General features: G+C 40.8%; 1 protein-coding gene across 1 annotated transcript in view; it reads left to right on the top strand.

Moving 5' to 3' along the window:
- LOC125453520 (ankyrin repeat domain-containing protein 42-like) overlaps positions 1–22037 on the top strand; it is a 42179-nt gene that overhangs the window by 11716 nt on the left and 8426 nt on the right. Inside the window, exons 4-11 of the mRNA XM_048533226.2 lie at positions 331–450; positions 5136–5271; positions 8470–8670; positions 9363–9488; positions 15245–15350; positions 17044–17213; positions 17793–17919; positions 19100–19241. Coding sequence (XP_048389183.1) covers positions 331–450; positions 5136–5271; positions 8470–8670; positions 9363–9488; positions 15245–15350; positions 17044–17213; positions 17793–17919; positions 19100–19241 — 1128 coding nt within the window. The remainder of the gene's footprint in view (positions 1–330; positions 451–5135; positions 5272–8469; positions 8671–9362; positions 9489–15244; positions 15351–17043; positions 17214–17792; positions 17920–19099; positions 19242–22037) is intronic.

The raw sequence follows: 22037 nt of genomic DNA, 5'->3' as shown, positions 1-22037 counted from the left end.
GAGGAGAGGATGATTGAATAGAACAGCGCTCTTTGCATCATAAATGTTATTTCAATCCAGTAAACTGGTTGAAATTCACATCTCTTCACCACCTCAAGTCTCTACATAACTTATCCTTAATTCTTGTATGTAAGAGAAAATTGAATTTAAAAATACTTGGATGTAATGTTGAATTCTAAAATCCACAAGGATGTGAACTAAAAGGTAGAAAGTAAGATTACGAGATGCTCAACCAGCACAGACAATTGCCTCCTTTTGTGCCCTAACTTTTCAAAATTTCTGTTTCATAATGAGAAGCATAATGTAATGTCTTCATGTATTGGTCTACAGGCCCTGGTAACAAATGGTGCCAATTTAACCGCAAAGGATGATAGAGGCTGTACTCCATCACATTTGGCTGCTGCCCATGGACATTCCTACACGCTTCAGACTATTCTTCGCAGTGGTGCGGTAAGGAACTGTTAATTAGCTGTGAAAGTTGATTTTACTCAAAGTAAATTTCAGGGTCTTTAGGAAAGGGGAGATGGCCATTTGTGTGTTCAATGTAGAAAGCAAGATAGGCACTATAGATTATGTAAATATTTAACTTTTTAAAAAAAGTTGTGTAAAAATAACTACTGCTTATTTCAATAGCCAGGTAAGATTTATTTGGTAACGTTTGATTACAAAATTTTGAACACTGATTACAAAAGTTTGGACACTGAGCAATGTGAAAATGATGCAGTTTCACTTTTATTTTCAGTTAATTGGGCTAGATGTTTTCAGTTTTAGTCTGTCCCTTGAGACTGAGGATGACTTTCTTCCACTTTGATGTCATGGGTGCTGAGGTAACTTAGTAGTTCAGTATGGGATCCACACACCCTGCTGAAGTGGAAGTGTTTGATGCTTGAGTCGTTTTCATGTTCCTTCCTCTGTTTGTGCTTAGACTCCTTCTGGATCTGTCAGAGTTGCTCAAAAACGTTGGATCCTTCACATGCTTCTTCTTCTCCTGTTTGGGTGGTTTGGGCTAGAGGTTTACACAGGCCTTCTGGGATTTTGCATTTTTCGAAGGTTCCGAGGACAGCCTTGAAGTAATCCATCTGTCTTCCTGGTAACCATTTTCCATATTGAAGGTTATTTTGGAAGTCTTGTGTCAAGCGTGCAAGGTATTAGCCTGCCAAGGTAGCTAACTAACGCTGGGGTTGTTAGCCCAATAGAAGACATTCTTATTAGAATGCCTATCCTATCTTTGGATTTGGAGAATTTTGTGGAGGCGTCACTGATAATATTTCACAGGGTATGTGGTCCACATAGCTGATGCGTGCAAAAGGCCTCGTAGATCCTTGCATCATTTGCATACAGCAGCTTGCAACAGAATTTGGAGTCTTCATTGTTTTGGATACAGGTTCAACATGTTCCTGCTTGTTCTGTAAATTAGCTCCACACTAGTACAGAATTTCATGCATATGGGTGCAGTGCTGTGACAAGGAAGATAGAAACGAGCATTGATGTTATGCAGTCTTGCTTGACTCCATTTATACACGTATTGGGTTCGTGATGGATCTGTTGGTAAGGATCACTACTTGCATGTCGTTGTGCAGCTGGCGGAGGACGGTGGTGAATTTCTGCAGGGAACTGATTTTGAGGATGATCCATGGTCCCTCTCAAATGATAACATCAAAGGCCTTTGAGGTCAAAGAAGTCCATGTATAAATTTTGCTAAAGCTGTCTGCATTTTCCTTGCACTTGTCCTGTTCATTGCACTCATTGTTCCTCTTGATGGTGATATTACCTCTCAGCTATGCAGTTGCTCGGAGAGTGTGCACATACCAATGCATCAACTGCTTGTTCTGGAAGTCACTGATGTGCTCAAATCTGAGGTCTGGGAAAAAATTACAGGGAATGTAGCTTTTTTTAAAATTTCACTTATGGGGTGCTGGTGTCATTGGCTGGGCCAGCATTTATTGCCCATCCCTTTGTTGCCCTTGAGAAGGTGGTTGTGAGCTATCTTAATGAACCACTGCCATCCATGGGCTGTAGGTAGACCCATAATTTGTTAAGGAAGGAGTTCCAGGATTTTTACCCAGAAACATTGAAGGAATGGTGGTATATTTCCAAGTCATGCTGGTGAGTGGCATGGAGAGGAACTTGTAGATGCTAGTGTTCCAACGTATCTGCTGCTTAATGGATGGAATTCATGGGACTTCAAGAGGACCTCCTCAGTTTCCTCTTCCCAATGACAAGGATTTTTGCGATGATCTTGCCTTTGGCAGACAGCAGGGAAACTTCTGCTGCTGGTGTTAGTGGGCAGGGCTGATGGAGATTGAAGAATGGATGACATAATGGTCAGTCCAGCAGTTGTCAGCTCCTGTCATGGCGTGAGCGATGTGAGCATCCTTATGCTTCCTCACTCAGACAATGACAGAGTCAACCAGGTGCCATGTGCAGAGTCAAGAGTGTTATTATGAGGTGTTTTATTTATTCCAAATCTGGAGTTGAAATCACGTAGAAAAATCAACTGCTTTCCCTTTTGGACATGGGACAGTCACTGATCAAAGCTGAAGCAGAAAGCCTCCTTAGCTTAATTTGTTGCTTCTAGAGTTGGGGCTATGCACTGATGGCATATGGTGTACTATTTCTGAGTTAGGGTGAGCCAAAGAGTCACGAAGCAGTTTCTTCTCCCACACAGGGGCTTTCTGAGACAATCAACATTTTTTCTGTTGGCAAAACCAATCCCACAGAACTGGTAGCCTTCCTCAGATATACTGTTCAGCAGAAGGTGTATTTGCCACCTTGCTTATTGAGCTGACCTTTTCCTTGCCTGCTGTGTCTCACTCAGGACAATGTTAGTGCTGTTATAGCACTGAAGTTTTCAAGTGTTACATGCACATGCAGTATGCCACATGTAGCTAGGATTGCTCTTGAGAGAACTGATATGCGGATCCTAACTTTACTTTGAAAATGTAAAGCTGTCTGTGCACAACATCTTTTAATGTGAGATGCCTGTGGCTCACGAATTATCCATTTGTCTTGATGGAGAAAGATCTTTGCCCTAGGGTGGGAATAATTGAGACAATTAGAGTCTGGGGACTAAAATGGGGACTAAAATGACCATGTTGCCCCAATTACCCCCAACCTTGGAGTCCAAATCATGATTGTTTGTGGATAAATGGCAAAGCATAGCATGAACATCATATTCATGGCCCCTGTAATATCAGCAAAGAGATATTTCTGACACAGAACGAATCACTGGGCTCTAGGCCTCCCTCCCACCATATTGTTAACTGGTTGGATCTCTTTTTCTATTTGCTGTATCTCACTTGGTCTGTCACCTAAAGTGTTTCCTTGTTATGTCATTCCTTGAGTTGGCATCCAGATGGCAGTGGCAGTGCCTGCTGCATTCCCCCATCTCTCACTGAGTTTCCATCACACTGTGCTGCCTTAATCCCAGTTGTTCAATCTTTCCTGCTGACACCGCCCCCCCCCCCCCCCCCCCCCCCCCACATCTTGCATTCTCACCACCTCTGTACTGCTTTTATCACCACTCCTGGTGTCACTCTTTCCCATTGGTAAGGAAGCTTTTAAGTAACTACTAAGCGCTACCCAGTTTGGGTTTTGCCAGGGCCACTCAGTTTCTGATGTCATTACAGCTTTGATTTAAATATGGACAAAAGAGCTGAATTCCAGAGGTGAAGTGAGAGTGACGACAGCCCTTGATATCAAGGTGCATTCGACCGAGTGTGGTATTGAGGAGCCCTAGCAAAGCTGGAATCAAGGGGTATCGGGGGCAAACTCTCTGGTGGTTGGAGTCATACCTGACGCATAGGAAGATGGCTGGGGTCATTCATCTCAGCTCCAGAGTTCCTCCAGGATAGTGTCCTAGGCCCAACCACCTTCAGCTGTTTCATCAATGAGACTCCCTCCATCATAAAGTCAGAGGTTGGGATGTTCGCTGATGATTGCACAATGTTCAGCACCATTCGTGACTCCTCAGATACTGAAGCAGTCTATGTTCACATGCAACAAGATCTGGACAATACCCAGGCTTGGACTGATAAGTAGCAAGTGACATTTGCGCCGCACAAATGCCAGGCTATGGCCATCTCCAATAAGAGACAATCTAACCACTGCCCCATAACTTTCAATCGTATTACCATCACTGAATCTTCCACTATCAACATCCTGGGGGTTACCATTGACCAGAAACTCAACTGGATTCACCACATTAACAGAGTGGCTACAAGAGCAGGCCAGAAGCTGGGAATACTGCGGTGAATAACTCATCTCCTGATTCCTCAAAGCCTGTTCACTAAACAAGGTACAAGTCAGGAGTGTGTTGGAATACTCCCCATTTGCCTGGATTCGTGCAACCCCATCAACTCTCAATAAGCTTGACGCCATTCAAAACAAAGCAGCCCGCTTGATTGGCACTACATCCACAAACATTCACGCCGTCCACCATCGATGCTCAGTAGCAGCAGTGTGTACTATCTACAAGATGCACTGCAGAAATTCATCAAAGATCCTCAGACAACGCCTTCCAAACCCACAACCACTTCCATCCAGAAGGACAAGGGCAGCAGATATATGGGTTCCCCTCCAAGTCGCTCACCATCCTGGCTTGGAAATATATTAGTTCCTTCACTGTCACTGGGTCAAAATCCTGGAATTCCCTCCCTCATAGCACTGTGGGTCAGCCCACAGCAGGAGGACTGCAGCGGTTCAAGAGGGCAGCTCACCATCATCTTCTCAAGGGCAACTAGGGAAAGACAAGAAATGCTGGCCAGTCAAATGCTGGCCAGTCACCGACGCCCACATCCCACAAGAAATGAACAGAAAAAACATAAGGTTGATTTTACTCACAGCAAATTTTGTGGCCTCTGGGAAAGGGATAGTCATCGTGTATTCAGTCTGGAAAGCAAAATAGACACCCGGAGATTTTAATAAATTTTGAAAATAACATCTGCTTATTTTATTGGCTAGTGAAGTGTTCTTTATAAATTGATTTCATTAATTTTGAACACAACAATTGTGGAAATTATTCCCTAATTTCATTTTTTTCATGGCTGCAGATGGATATGCTGAGTCAAAGCACACACCACATTTGGTGAAATTTGTCCCTGAGACATCATTTTCCTGTTTGATTTGCTCCCCAGGACACAAATTCAACAGATAAAACTGGTTGGAGGGGTGTCCATTATGCTGCTTTTCATGGCAGGCTGGGTTGCTTGCAGCTTCTCGTCAGATGGGGAGCAGATGTAAATGAAGTGGACCGTGATGGCAATTTACCAGGTACTACAAACTCGTGGGTATCCAAAGTGTCAAATCCTACTTGGTGAGGATTTGGCAAAAAAAGTTCTTTCATATCTGCCATTGAGGTAGTATTACTGTTTTGTAAATAGGTTGTGAGCCAGCAACTAGATGTATTGAAGTCCACTAAATGTGTCTCCTGTTCACATGCATTGTATAGTAAAGTATCTTTTGTCCCATTGTTCTTATAAGCATGTATTTTGTTCTACAAAAGTTTAGATTAAACTATTTACTGTTGTTGTTATAGCTCTGCTGATGAGGTGGCCTGGTGTTTGGCTGAGTCAGGGGTCATGAGGTATTCAGCGATTTGATTTAGGTGATAATATTACAGTAGTTCGTGAATGCGTGGAGTAGCCCCTTCATTTGTGATCCCACTGTGAAGTTGGGAGTTGGTCTGAGTCACACAGAACACTGAGAATGGTTGTGTGATTTCAAGGCAGAGTCTAAAGAATTACCAGCTTTGATCAGCTCATGTCCTGCACATGCTTCAATGACAACAGTGTACCAAAGAAAAGGTGCACTTCAGGAATTCTTTGTGGTTCCTACAATCACACCTAGAGCTAGGGGAAGTATAAGACCGGTTGATGCATGGGAACCCCGATCCCTATAAGTGCGAAGTTCATAAAATAATGAAGTCAGAAATCACATGACACCAGTTTATAGTCCAACAAGTTTATTTGAAATCATAAGCTTTTGGAGTACTACTGCTTCATCAGGTGAACCTTTGCTTCAGCGCTGCAAAAGCTTGTGATTTCAAATAAACCTGTTGGACTGCAGCCTCACATCATCTAACTTCTGACTTTGTCCACTTCAGTTCAGCACCAGCGCATCCATGTTATAAAATAATGAGAGGCACAAATAGAGTTAATTGTAGACAACATAGTGTGGAGCTGGATGAACACAGCAGGCCAAGCAGCATCTCAGGAGCACAAAAGCTGATGTTTCGGGCCTAGACCCTCTCTGATGAAGGGTCTAGGTCCGAAACGTCAGCTTTTGTGCTCCTGAGATGCTGCTTGGCCTGCTGTGTTCATCCAGCTCCACACTTTGTTGTCTTGGATTCTCCAGCATCTGCAGTTCCCTTTATCTCTAGAGTTAATTGTAGTTGCTTTTTCCCCTAGAATGGGGGACTTCAAGACTAGGGGACACATTTTTATGGTGAGAGGAGGGAGATTTTAAAAAAGACATGAGGGGCAAATTTTTTACACAGAGGGTGGTTTGTGTGTGGAACGAACTTGCGGAGGAAGCAGTGGATGCGTGTATAATTGCAATGCTTAAAAGACGTTTGGATAAGTACATGAATAGGAAAGGTTTGGAGGGATATGGGGCAGGAGCATGTGGGTGGGATTAGTTCAGTTTGAGATTATGGTTGGCACGGACTGGTTGGACAGTAAGGCCTGTTTCCATGCTGTATGACTCTATGACTCTTCAATCACATATCACCATGACCTGGAGCCATACTACTGATCCCTCTCTGTTACTAAGTCAAAATCCTGCACTCACTTTCTAACAGTGCTTTAGGTGTACCTACATCATGTGGACTACTGTGGTTTAAGAAGATGGCTCAGTGGTACCTTCCCTTGGGGATGAGTAGCAAATGCTGGCAGTGCCAGAGACATGAAAGAGTAAAGGTAAAGAAGGTAGGTTGCTGACTTTGAAAGGTGGACAAAATACTTGTTGGCTTTACCAAGGAACCAAACTAGAAATTGTCTGTTCTGTTTGCGCTGAGGGAAGATGACTGTGGAAAAGGGAGCTTGTATATGTGATGGGCCCGCAGCAGCTGGGAGATTTTTGTGAAATCCGATAGAACACTAATTTGAAACAGCAATGTATTTTGCATAAACAGGTTGTTGCCTGAAGCTGGCAGGAGCCAGAGCTGATCTGCTAATGAACTTGAATTCCAATGATGGCACCCACATAGTTCATTTAAAATTCTGCAGCAGCTTTGCTGTCCCCTAATAAATCTTGATTACTCTCCGACGTGTCTTCGCTGAACAACATTTACTGCCTGCTGCTCGGTGTCTCAAATCTAAAGTCACTATCATGTTCTCAGCCCTTGCCATCTGTATAACTTCCTCCAGCCTGGCAATCAAAAAATCCCTACACCACCAGAACTTGAGATTTCCACTGTTTTGGTCTAGTCTCTTGTACTGTTCCCTCAGTCTTAGCAGCGATGCTACCATGGCACCACATTCTGGGGACGTGCCGACTGACAATATTAGAATCTCTGAGTCAGAGAATTGTGGATCAAAGACTGCTGTTGGGACTTGAAGTACAAAGTCTAGGCTGATGCTCTAATGCAGTGCTGCAAGAGTGCTGCATTGTCAAAATGATAACTCAGCTTTATCTGCACAGATGCTGCCAGACCTGCTGTAAGCAGTAACGGTCTGTTTTTAATCTAGTTGAGTGCATGGATTGGGTGCAGTTAGAAATTTCTGACTGCGTGGAAAGCCAGATTTAGCCAGCCAATTACCGGGTTTTGGGGAGGTGGAACAAATGATGGGTAGCCAGCCCATTCCTACAGAGATTGTTGGGGGCATTTTAAATATATCAATGAGGTTGGCATCCTCTGATTTAACTTGCTTTAGCAATTTTTGCCGTAGGTGACAGTGGGCAACCTGACAATTGAAGCAAGAGGAGGGTAAGCATATTGCCCTCAAGCAATGTTGTAAATAAGGACAGAAGTGTCCCCAACTTCATCTGCATTGAAAAAATCTCCCCCCACCCCGGTCTGAAGGTTCATTCAGATTCTTCTCCCACAGTGATGGTCAGGGATCAAATTTACCAGATGTAAGAGCTTACTGTGAGGTCGTCCCTACTTGGATGGAAGCCAAGTCTATCAGTGAGGCTGATCCCCCATGAAGGGAATGCTTTAAAGGCAAGATGTGTACAATGTGGATAAAGAACTCTAAAACCCTGACTGTCAGCCAACTCTGAAGGCACCAATCCTTGTATAATCTCTGTGCACTTGCTCTTTTCAACAGGTTTCACTGCATGTGGAGCAGTGGCAAGACCTTGTCAAATTTGAGTTGTTTTGTATGATAAATATAGCTGTCCTGTTAAAATACTGTTTAGTGAATGACATTGCGTACTATTGACAGTTTGGTTATGGCATATTTGAGTTGTAATACCGGAAGTAATATTGTCTACTTCTAATATGACTTGTTATTCTTTTAATGATAGTTCATCTTGCAGCAATGGAAGGACACTTGCATTGCTTTAAGTTTCTTGTCTGCCATGGAGACAGCGTGACCCAGATACTTGGAGCCAGGAATGATCAAGGTGAAACCCCGAAGGATCTTGCAAAGAGATTCTGCAAGGATGACATCGTGCAGTACATTGTAGCTGTGGAACATGAACGAGATCATCCAGTAGATCAAGAAAGTAAGCAGGACCAGATGATGCTTTCACTTTTAGTGCCACAGTCTTTTACTGCTGATTGTGGTGCAGTTTCATGAAGTCGTTTGTTAATATTGAATACAGAGGGTTTTGTAGCTTTGCAGAACGTGATATTTTTTATTTCACTATATAGTAATGGTAGCTTTTAGGTGATTGTATAAAATGTTACAAAGCAGGATTAATGAATAATATAGTTTAGTTACACAGGACACTTTGTAAAATCAACTTTAAAAAAAAAACAATATTTGGAGGATACTTAGGCTTCTATATAACTGATATTAATAGAAGTTAACCAGCAAGATAAGTGTTCAAGTGAAACAGAATGTTCTGTGGACTTTTTAGCCCTCTTCCAATGCAATGAAGTTGTGTAAAGTTCACGTAATTGACCAGAGTCTGAGAGAGCCTGTAGGTGAAGAACTCCATTCTGATGATCACAATGTGAAGTAGACAAGAGACAAAGGATGGAAAAAAAAGATGTTGCCGTATGTTTAACAAATCAAAGATCACTTGAGTTGATCTTATCGTTAAAACCTCCAGATAGTTGCTTCAAGAGTATGATTATTAAATGGAATGAAAGAAAACAGTGTGGATGTACATAAGTGGGTAGAAGGTAATGACTCAAAAATTTGTGGATAAATGCCTTGCCATTGTTCTTCTGCTTCTTGGACCTTTCTTAGATCTCGCATTTCCAGCTCATGTGAGTGCATTCAAAGGAGATCATGAAACTCTGCGACAGCTAGTTGAATCTGGAGTAATTAACATCAATGAAAGAGATGATAAGGGCTGCACCCCCATGCATAAAGGTAATCCCCAAGAAACTATGATATTGATTGCAATAAGAACTGTTGGCATATTGGCATTTTATTTCTTCAAATTCTTGAAAGCGAAGTGGTAAAAGCCTCTGCCAACCAGTAAACAGCCGCAGTAAATAGTCAAAACAGTCTCCATGCAGCTCAATCTTCCCATATTTTAAACAAAATTAGCAATAAAATAATCTAAAATAGGTTGTGATAGGGATTGTAGTGGAAAACCTCCCACTAATTCAGAAGATGATGCTTTTTGGAAGTGTTTTTTTCAGGCACCTTACTGGGGCAGAGTATCAGGATCAAGGCTCTATTGTTTATGTTATTTGGATCTGGACAAAAATTAGCAACAAAACGTAACCAAGCAACTGTGGGGAAAAAATAGAATAACTCCCTGATGTGTGCAGAAGTTTAATCTGAAATGCATCCCGTTTGGTAGCCCAAAATAATAGACTAAATGGAAGAAAATGAACAATTAGCCCATCAATTGTGCTCTTATGAATCATCCTAAGTATGTCAACAGCAACAAAATTGGTCAAAATAAAGTGTTGTTTCTTAATGCTGAGAGACCAGGAGCTGGGGAGAAACAAATAGATTTGTATGCCAAGGTAAATAATCACTAAAAGCTAATACTCATATAAACAAAGTAATCAAAAAGGCTAACTGAATGTCGGCCTTTAACTCAAAAGAGTTAGAATTCAAATGTGAGGAAGTTATGGTTCAGTTTTACAAAGACTTAATCAAACGCCAACTGAGCAAGGTATGCAATTTTTGGCAGCAAAGATTGGGAAAATCACATTGGTCTTGCAGTTCAGTACCATTCAGATTCATCAGAATGATACCAGGGTTTACTGAAGGGTTGAATCATGAATATAGTTGTGCAGTGAGATGCACAATCTTCTCTTGCTTGTTATTCCTTTGAGAATCTGTTTTTTGGACAGTGTGTAATCTCAGTGTCTCCACATTAAATGAATGCAGAGATTTTCACCAAGGCCAATTTGTCAAGTCCTATAGCAGTAGTGGATTGGTGACAGGGACAGTGTGAATCTCAGACCTTAGTTAAGAAGGTGCTCGCTGGTGTCAGATGCATGAAGTTTATTGGATTCCTTTGTTGGGACAGTGGTATCTTTGCTAGCAGATACCCTATGCTAGAAGAAGTATCATAGAGTCATACAGCATAGGAGCAACCATTTAGCCTACTACGTCTATATTGACCAACAAACACCAAACTTCATTAATCCCATTTAGCTGCACGTAGCCCATAGCCTGCTGTACCTTGGCATTTAAGTACTCATCCAGTTGTTTCTTAAAATGATGTGAGAGCACTTGCCTCCGCAACCCTCTCGGGTAGCACGTTCCATATATCTACCATCGTCCGGGTGAAAAACATTTTCCTTATATTTCCCCTAAATTACTTGCTCCTCACCTCACACCTATGCCCTCTGGTCTTAGACACGTCAGTCATGTGGAAAGATTCTCATGATCTACTCTATGTTTACCTCTCATAATTGACCTCATTGATCTCATATACCTCTCCAGCTGCTGCTCCGACTCAGCTTGATCCATTTCTCTCCTGCTGCTGCTCTGACTGAGCTCAGAATGTCTTCATTATAAAGTGCCTTTAAAACAGGCTGGCCGAATTTTTCTTGGCTGGAGAACCATATCCTACAAGATCACAAACTTTGTGGACAAAGAAAGAAAACATAGTTGTTTGGTAGTAGAGAACTTGAGTATTACTGAAAAACCATACCTTCTGTTGAAGCCTTTTGTCTTGTGCTCATCAGAACATTTCACTAGAATAGCAAAGCTCTGACAATCAAAGCCGCCCTGCCTGGTTTAAATTTAAGCAAGGCCTGGGTGGTAATTAATATAAATGAATGCTTTCTCCATGCTTCCACCATTCAGACTTCACTTCCCAACCAATCAACTGTCTTCTCGTGTACTTTAACTGTTGGTTTTCCTCTTGAATTTGTATTCTTGTGAAACATCCTGATGAGCGTGAGATGAAAAGCTTTGAAAAAAAATGTCTTTTTTCAACAATACTGAAGGAGAATTTATTATGTTTTGCAAGTTGGAAAATTTGAACACGCAAGAATAATCTCAATAGTGACATTTTAAAAGAAAACCTGTTGCCAGATCATGTTAGCTACCAAGATTCCATCCTGGGAAGAGGCAGCTGAAGGAATTTGCAAAGTTACATATCTCTTGCTGGAAAAGCTAAATAGACAGTAACCTATGTAGTCATGGAGTTGGTTTTGCTATTTTGAACAGGATTTTGTTTGCCCTGGGGCAGAACTTCCTAACTGTATTATTAGGAGTCTCATGAAACTGCCTCCAACTCAACAGAAATCAATATGTCACAGTCACAAGCTGGAATATACTGACCTTTGACTCTAAATTGTAAATTGTAAGGAAAAACTCTACTCTTGACCTTAATAAAAGTTCTCACTGCCATCCCTATAGGACCATGCATCTGGGAAATTTTAATACCTGGGTTGGCTGGGATTCGGTTGTCAGGAGCAGAATCCTTGGAAAACAGAACAGGGGAAAACAAACACAAAATGCATCCAGTCACTGTCATAATGTGCTCAGCACAGTCTCATCAGAACAAGCACCTTCTTTTTCCAAAGTATAAACACAAACCCAAATGGAGACATGTAAATCAAGGCATTTCATCCATTGGATTATGTCATTTGGGTAAAAATCTAAATGACATTTGTATTGTTTGATTCATGCAGCAAACTGATGCCTCCTGGACTTAACTGCTTGGTAATGAATATACAACTAGATAGGTTTAAGAATTGAAAGGGGAGCAAGTTCAAAAGAAGGTGATGAATGTCTCAGCCATGAAGTAGCCCAACTGAGCAGAAGAATTCCATTTGGAGCTCAGGATCAATCTGGACAATTTTTACACATCTAACACAATTCCAGATCAGTGATGTCAAATAAAATTGGCTTCATGAGATACCTAGACACCAACAGGACTTGACCTTGGGGTTCAAATACCATTGTCACAAGTAACATTAACTATACTGAATTATGTGACAAACTTGAACTAAAACAAGCAAACATTTTGCCTGGCAAAATAAGCCAAGGTCACAAGTTAAGAAGGCAACACCCCATTGGAACGAGGAAAACACCCAAACAAATGTGCAGATTAAAGAACATGTGGTGGAAATTTAAAAAAAAAACCAAGAGATCCAACAATGCATTAACCATGTTGACATGAAGGTTTTTTGAAGCTACGAAGGTCAAATGAATGAAGTCCTCCTAACTCAAAGATTAATCTTTCTCTTGAGGATGACCATGCTACCTCAAAATGTGAATCGCTAAGGACAACTGATATTGTCCAAACTAAGTCCCAGTAGCTTGTGGTAGAATCCATGAGTGACCCACCATCATTGGGAGAGCTGCAACAAGTAATCAAATAAATTAAAAATAACAGCATCTGTGGCTCAGCTGAGGTCATGAAGTTGACAGACATGTGCTCACAAAAGACACCTATGATCCCCACATTAAGCAATATCACTCACCAGGTTCTATTTGCTGAGACCATGCACTCATCCTGTCGATTTAGGAGGAAAAAGATCTTGAACCTGATAGGGAAATCTGAAAAATCAGGATCAGGGTCAAGCGAGGCTGTGTGATAGCCCCTATACTGTTCACAATGTAGCTGATGGTAACTGTTCACCTGATTGAACGTTAATGACCCTTTAAAGTATTCGAGAAGATTTGTAGCCAGGGTTGTGGATGAGGTTGTAAACCTGCTTGCTGAGCCAGTGGGTTTGGTTGCAAACGTTTCAGCACCCTGCTAAGTAACATCATCAGCACGCCTCTGGTGACGTGTCAGTGTTCTGTCCCACCTGTTATTTATCTGCCTCGGTTTGCTAGGGTGATTGGTATTACTTCTGGCTTTGTTTCTCAATGGTTTGTTCTTAGGGTCTAATTCAATATGTTTGTTGATGGAGTTCCAGTTCAAATACCAGGCCTCCAGGAATTCCCTGGTGTGTCTCTGTTTGGCTTGTGAGATTATGGATGTGATGTCCCAGTCAAATTTGTGTCCCCGCATTATCCATGTGTAGTGAGAAAGGTGAGAATTGGCCATGTCTCTTGGTGGCTAATTGGTGTTCATGTACCCATGGAATCAATTTTCTCCTGGTTTGGCTTATGTAGTTTTTCTCACAGTCCTTGCATGTTAATAACCCATTACTGTCAGTATTAAACACTGTTTGGACAGTAAATTCTTTAACATCAGTTGGCTCCCTGCCACTGAATTGACCATCATTGGTATACAGAATCCAAGGTTTGCTGATGACTGCAGTGTGGTTGCCCACTTTGTACCGGACTTGCAAGCCAATCGTGATGTCTTCAACTCTGTATATGAGAAATTTGGCCTATCCTTGAATATTCCCAAGCATATTGCGTGGGTTTCCTCCCACAGTCCACAGATGTGCAGGTTAGGTGGATTGAACATGCTAAATTGCCCATAGTGTTCAGCGATGTATAGCTTAGGTGGGTTATAAGAGAATGGGTCTCGGTGGGATGCTCCAAGGGTCATTCGGTGTGGAATTAATGAGCTGAAGGGCCTGCTTCCACACAAGTGATTCTACGATTCTATATATCAACCCATACATGGTCAACCAAATATGCCACCTTTCATGCATTCTGAAGGAGAGGTTCTGGAATTTGTTAAGTTTCCATATGCTGGCATCCAGCAATATCAATAAGCCACCATTGGCACTGGTCTCAACACAATTCAAGTGAAACCTGGCCCAATGGAACAGCTTCCTCTTTCACCAGTACTGGCACCAGTGCAACATGAACATGAACCTATTTCTCCCTCAGCAATCTTTGAGCATGCATTCAACTTTTTGATCATTGTTGACTCTACATCAGTTTGCTCAAGTCCAGATGGTAATCCAGGGAAATAAACATTCTCTTTGCTTTCTGTTGCTGTGATCAGGTACATTACAAGCATTGTTGTCCATTACAGTTGTAGACCATTTTTTCAAATGAATAATCAGGTGAGTTTAAAGTCCTGACTGGGTTTCTAGTGAGATGCTGCATCGCTACAGAAGCTGCAACAGGAAACCCAGCCTGTTCATTGTAATAACTAAGTCTCATTGACATCCTACTGGTTGGCTTTGCAACAACCTCTTAAATAAGAATCCTGCAGCAGCTTGATGGCTTCAGGACAACTAAGATTGAGTGGCTGGAGATAACCAGGCAGTCATGTTAGTTATAGAGGGAAGGGTTTTTGGGTTTTGGAAATAATTGGATGGAGAGCTCAGGTAGAAGTGCCCAAGCTTTCTTTGTAGGGCCCAGTGAAGAATTCCTAGTCCTCTGATCTTTACAAAGACAAGTTACGTACCAGATAGGTCCACTGCTGAGTGTATTCTAGGGTTGTCCTGCACAGTTAATGTTAATGATTTGTAAATTTCATCAGGCTTCCCAGTTACTTGAGAAAACAGCGGCATTAAAGTAGTTGCTGGGCAACAGACGAGCTGTAAACATCCTGCTTACATTTTAACTCCTGTTCTACTCAGTTCCACCACAAGGTATCTTTGAAAAGCTTACTTCCATAACTATAACCTTGAGTAGCATAATATTGGTTTGAACACCACTAATAAATACAAAATAGCTGCCTTACAGAAGGTACAGAGTCAATAATGATTCTCGGACAAAAATTACATTATTTTTTTCTTAATGGCAAAATTGAATTATACGTAACTGACACTTGTATGTACAATTCTTAGCTGCTGGGCAAGGACACATTGGTTGCCTGCAATGGCTCATAGAAATGGGAGCAGACCAACACATCAGAAATGATGCTGGAGAGACACCACAAGATGTGGCTAAGAGGTAATCAATTAGTTGTTAAAACTGTAGTAGCTTTAGAAATGTTCAACCTTTTAATTTCACCTGCAATGAAGGGGGAGACTTTTGACTTGTAAACCATATCATTGCCGTGTTCAGCAACATGAGAATTTTAAGAGTCACTGGACTTGAAACATTAACTCTGCTTTCTTTTCACAAATGCTGCCAGATCTGTTAAGTGTCTGCAGCAGTTTCTGTTTGAGAATTTCAAGATTGCCTTTGCTTGGTCTCTGCCAGATATTTCATTTTTTAAGTTACTTTATTTTAATAATTTAAGTTGTTTTAAAAATAAACTGTGAAATAGGAGGTGGTGATCTTTTACAGTAATAATCATAGAACCACAAAATCCTTACAGTGTGGAATCAGGCCCTTTGGCCCCACAAGTCCACACCAAACCTCAGCGCATCCCACCCAGACCCATCCCCCTGTAAATCACCTTATCTACTCATCCCTGAACACTATGGGCAACTTAGAATGGCCAATTCACCTAACATGCAATTTTTGGACTGTGGGAGGAAACCAGAGCACCAGGAGGAAACCCACACTGACATAGGGTGAATGTGCTGATCAGGTAATTTGTGCAGAATCTAAACTCTTGAGATGACTTCATAGAATCCTAGTCAGTAAGCATAATTCATTTGTATGTTCAACATTTTATGATAGTAGAAACTTCAAAGGAGAGATGGGTTCCTGCTTAAATACTTCAATGGTTGCAGTTACACGGCAAGAATAAACTTTGAAAAAATGGCAGGGGCTGAATGTTGAGGAAATGTTTGTCTCAAATCACTTATGCATTACTCAAATTCTATTCACTGTTTTTGTTTCTCTAGACAGATTGTTCTGTTGATGTATGTTAATACAAACCTGTTGCTCAACAAAAGCTATCACTTGCTTGTACAGAATGTCTATTATTTTAGTTGACTTACCGTTACAGAAATAAATCTAGAAAAGGACAAAAGTTGAAAATATATGTTATCAAGAAGCTAAGCATCTCCTGTTTGGAGAGCTAGAAATTCCCACTATTAGCAATTGTGATTTGATTTCACTTTATGGCTCTGCAAATCCATGGATATGCAGCAAAACAGCATGAATTTAAATTCCACCAGCTGCTGCAGTAAGATTTGAACCCACAGTATTAGTCTAGGCCCCTGAATTATTAGTCCAATGCAACCATCTCCCTCTAATAAATATAGTTTCTTTGTTTTCTCAAATTTTTTTTTACATTTAGACCTTAGCATTGATCTACAGTCAAAAGCTAGGACAAAATCTGGAGACACTTAGTGTGCTCATATTTTCAGGAAATCTTGTGGGTGGAATCTCTCTGCTTGACTCCAGCTGTACTCTTAAAAAAGGGAATGAGACCCTGAAGATTGGAGTTGGTGTTTTCTGGGATCTTGCTTATATTGACATAGGTATGTCTAGTTAGATCTGGCTGTCTGGCTGCCCGGTGGTTTTAGCACACTCTTAGAAATTCTTTATTAAGATCTTGGCCTGGAACATCAATAATTTGAATGCCAAGCATGTTCTTTACAGAAATACCATAAAAACAGGGCAACTGTATCTGGTTTCCTGGGTGACCTGGTAGCTATTGCACAAGTTAGGTTCAAACCACAAACAGATTTTGTGCTTGTATAGGGCGGGTCCAGCACAAACTAATCCTTGGATTACTGCATAACAGATTTTCCCAGTTGGCAGCTGCTAATCTTCTGAGTGGAGGCACAGATGATGATTCTGTTGAAGAATTGAGTAAAGACAATCCCAACTTCTTTCGCCAACGTGGTGTAGAAGCAAGTACTGATAATCAGGACAACACTAACCTGAGTGCTGCTCAGAAGAGGGAAGCAAGGAGTAAGTTGTTATTCTTTGTGTGCTTTATTAAACAATATATAATTGGACAGATTATTTTGAAACATTTAGTTGAATTCCATTGGGGACATGCCAATTTATCCCACGTTATTTTAAAGTGAGTTATAAAGAGTCGCTGACGTGACATTTAAATTACTAAACAACTGTTCAGGAAGAAAAATGCAAAACGTATAATCAATTAATTTGTAGCCCTTTGTAACATAGACACTGCCTCCTCTACTTGTTTTAAAAGGAGTTATGTTCCCTTTTGTCTTTTCTCATCCCTCCCCTGCTTCAAATCATGTCATAAGCTGTGATGTTTTGGATTCCCTCCGTCCTCACCACAGCCCCTTTGCTCTGCATGGAGTAGATACAAAGACAATGTTGGTTATTAGTCTGGGCTCCTGGATCCAGTCCAGGGTCATTACCGCAATGCCATCATCTCCCTCAGTACATATGTACTTTCTTGTCTTTTTCAAATACATATTGGTCTTTGTTTTACAACCTAATTTCAACATTTCTTACTTTCATTCTGCAAATCAGTATTTTCACTTACTCAGCATTTTTTGCTCACCAATGTAGTGAGGGCCTATGAAAAAATTGAAAAATTTGAACGGTTATTAGAAATTGCAAAAAGCAACTACAGACAACTTGGAGGCATGCTAGAGGAAGACCATGTCCGGTGGAAGGAAGAGAAAGAAGCAGAAAGGTAATTGTCAAGCGCAACTTTTTATTGCTATGAAATAATTTTCACAGTATGTGCTGTCGGTAGAGAATGTCACGTGCTGAATGTTAAACATATAGTGACTGTACTACCCATAGCTTCCAGTCGATGGAATTAAATAGATAGAAATCACAGAAGCAATTTCTCAGCTGAAACAGGTCGCTGAACATATAATACTCAGCTAAAGTTTAGTTATTCATTCTCTTAATGAAATCATTTACTATTTTGCACAACAATGTGAGAAGCTGAGCTGACTGTAATTTAGCTAACTTTTAAGTTTAAATGAAGCAATGCTGCCTCTCCTCATTGCCCTAACTCAGATGGTCTCAGATAGCATAAGAGCACAATTTCTGGCTGTTCTAAGCAGTTATGGTAGGATGTGACCTCATGTACTGTCATATACTTACTTCTCCAGCTCAGCTGTATTTTTCAATTAGTGGAGAAAACCTCACACAAGAGTGCTGAAAGAGCTTAATTGAACTTGATGAATATCAAATGGTAGTGCTGCAAAACTCCACTAGGCACAGATAAGGAAAATATTATCATTGTATGGCTGTCTTATAGAACTACATTGTTAATGACAGCACTTAAAAACGAGAGTTCTGTGATTTCTAAAAGCTCCGAATTTAATCTAATTTCTAGTTTGCAATCTGCATCAAAAAATGAATGTCATCAGGGTGGAGGAAAGCATTTGGGGTCCAACCTTGATATTTATTGATGATCATTTTATTTTTGCAAGGTGAGCAGCTGGACTGACTAAGTTACTTGCCAGTGTGGGTTTCTAAGATCTGTGCACATTCCCTTTTGTCTCTGTCTGAATCTGCTGTTTTCATTCTCTGTGAGGAGACAGTCTATTCTATGATACCTCAGCCAAGATAACATTTTGGATACTCCGATTTATTGTAGCATCGTTTGACTAAGAAAACATAACTCAACCGAGGCTTCTACCCTTGGTCATTGTACAGTGAAGTCCACACACATTTTGTTCTCTCTTGAGTGTCAATGACTGATGAATTTGTTGCCCATCCATTTCTGTATGAGAAGGAGGAGGTTGTGTGAGGTTGTGTGAGGTATCACTGCCAAAGTTCCCACTTAATTTTAATGTAGTGAGTAGCATTTAGATAGTATTTGTGTGTAAGAAAGATTGGCATTTTTCTTCTCACAGAATGTTGCAGGAGTTGCAGAATCAACTGGAGTATGAACGTCTTCGCCGGGAGAAGCTGGAATGTCAATTGGATGACTGTCGAGCAGAGATAGGCCACCTAAATCAGTGTCTGGGAAAACTGAAGACGTCTGGTGGCTCTGTGGTGAGAGGGTTACACTAGTTTAGCTAGTTTGTTGATCACTTTTCAGTGTTTTAATGTTACTTTATTTGGTCTTTTAGGAGACCTTTAACAAAGTGAGTTCACAAATCAGCAACTGTTTTTGTCATTACTGAACCAAATGAATTTTTTGAAAAAGCAGTTCCTTTCATCTCTGCTCTGGCAATCAGTTCTTGCATCTATGCTTGAGCTCAGGCTGTTGTGATGTCTGGAGTTCAGTGGTTCTAGCAGACCCTCAACTTAACGTGTTAGACATTGATGAGTTGGAGTCATTTGATGGCATTATTATTGATGCTTTAGTAATTGTGGTATCATGGAAATACATGACACAGAAGAAAACCATTTGGCCCATGGTGTCTGCACAGACCTAAATACATCTGATCAGCCAAATCCCACTTCCCAACTCGCAGAGCCTTGTAGGTAACAGCACATTGAATCACTTTCAATATCATAAATTTATTAGGTATTATTTCTCTTGCTTGTTCTCCAAAAAAGGCGATCCCTCTCACTTTTGAACTAGCTTTATAAGTTTCCTACCCACCTGACTAATTTATTAGTAAGTTTCTGCAGGCTACACATTTCTTTCTTACAATCGACCACGGACCAAATTTTGGAATCATCCTCAAATTTTTTAAAGAGGCCCTTACCTTTAAGTCCAAATAATTCGTGTATAGTGCAAACAGTACTGAGCCTCATTGAGCCACCCTGGAAAAAACCTTCCAGTACCAAACAAAAACACTATTGAATATTACTTATCCTTTGATTCCTAGTAGTGAACCAATTTCAGATTCAACTTGCCACTTTCTGTTGGAACCCTGAGGGCCATTGTGTGAACTTGTCAAAAACCTCGTTAAGATCCATGCCAGTTAAGTCAAATGTACTGCCCTATCGGCCTTTCTATGACTTTCCAAATCTATTCTGACTGTCCTTGATTAATTAATGATTTTCTAAATGATTATTTATACTGCACCTCAGAATTTTTCTGCAGCTAGGCTGATTAACCAATAATTATTCGATCAAACCCCTTCTCTGTTTTTAAGCAATGATCTATTAGCTGTCGTCTTATCCTCGGGCGTCATGATTGCAACCTGAATAAAACTGGAAAACGATGATTAGAGTGTCTGCTATTACTCTCGGTTTCTCCTAACAGCCCAGAGATATATTTTATCAGGACCCGGTATCTACTTTCAAAGATGTTAAATCTCTTAATATCTGCTCTTTCACTATATTTATACAGTCCAATATTTACACTCTTCGAGATCTATAGTGTCTGCTACGTCTCCTGTTTTTATGAAGGAAGACCCGAGTACTTATTAAGAACCATGCCCACATCATCTGCCACCACACGTTACCTATTAGGTCTTTAGCCAGTTGAACTCTTTTTAGGAAACTTCCTTCTCTCATCTGTGTGTAATTAAAAATAATGCATTGCTTTCACTTGCTAATAGTGTTTTTGAGCCCTCTATGTGCTTTCTTTGATGATTTGGCAAGATTAAATTTTTAATGTTCTTTCCATGCAGTGGGACTTACCTGACCCATGTTAGACATTGTTAGTTAATGCTTATGTTATATCTACATTTAAGCAACAGACTTTGGGGAAGTGGTTAGTTCCCATCTCAAATGACATTCTTCTAAGCCTTTGTTTCCTCTGAACATGGCTATTCCATTGCTCTCCTGGTTGGCCTCCCACCTTTTTTGTTCTTACATAGGACATGGATGTCCCTGACAAGTCAACATATGTTGCCCATCCCTAATTGCCCTTGAACTAATTGGCTCCCTGGGGCCATTTCAGAAAGCCATTAAGCGTCAATCACATTTCATGATTCCATGGATCTGGAGTCACTTCTAGTCCAGGCTGGATAAGGACAGCAGATTGCTTTCCTGAAAGGGTGTTAATGAACCTTCCGATCTTCATAACCATGGTTACACAGCGTGCTTAGTTCTGAAATGCAGGACATGGATCATCCGGCTGAGATGTTGTGCGGGAGCCACAACTATCAATGTTTACAGTACACTAGGCTGCTTCTTCAGGTCACAAGGAATGAAACAAATAGTCTGCACACAAATGTACTGATGGTTATGTCTCAGAAGGGTGCCAAGTGCCATCATCCATTTGGTGCAATCTTCTTAAGATCATTGAAAACTCTTCAAGTTAACTGTTGCACCCAGAAAAGAGGCTCTGTTATCACCATTGATGGAAATGTTCATGAACTCTCCTTTTTCTTCTGTTAGTTTTATGATTTGTGTGACACTATTCATGACTTGGTATTATAGGACTATAGAACTTTGTTCTGATTTTGGTTGTGGAACAGTGTTCTCCAGCCTGCTGTTTTTGCCTTTTATTGCACTGGGAACCATGTGTTGTGGGTTCAATGGAATGGTGCCTCATTTTAAAGTGTGCCTAATTTAGTTTTTGACATGTTCATATATGTACTTCTCTCTATAGATAGACTGGTGAGGATGAGGTCAACTAGCTTACTCACTTGTGTTGGTGGCTGAGTTTTCAAGCTGTGCCAGCCATGAGTCAGTCTGCATGGTCAGTAATGGTTCTAATTAACTACTAGTGGTGCTGGCACTTGAAGTTCTGCATCCAGGGTGTAACCTGTACCTTCTTTTCCGGTTCTCTCTCAAATGGGTTTCAATGTTAAGGAATGTTAGTTCATCAGTTGGTGATGGTGGTGGGGCTTGTTGATTGCAATTGGCCTCCAAAATAAAAGCAAAATACCGCAAATTCAGAAATGGTAAATAAAAAAAAAAGAAATGCTTGAGAAACTCAGCAGG

The sequence above is a fragment of the Stegostoma tigrinum genome, chromosome 6 (assembly GCF_030684315.1).
Source record: "Stegostoma tigrinum isolate sSteTig4 chromosome 6, sSteTig4.hap1, whole genome shotgun sequence".
NCBI lineage: Eukaryota > Metazoa > Chordata > Chondrichthyes > Orectolobiformes > Stegostomatidae > Stegostoma > Stegostoma tigrinum.
This window is presented reverse-complemented; position numbering and strand designations above follow the sequence as displayed.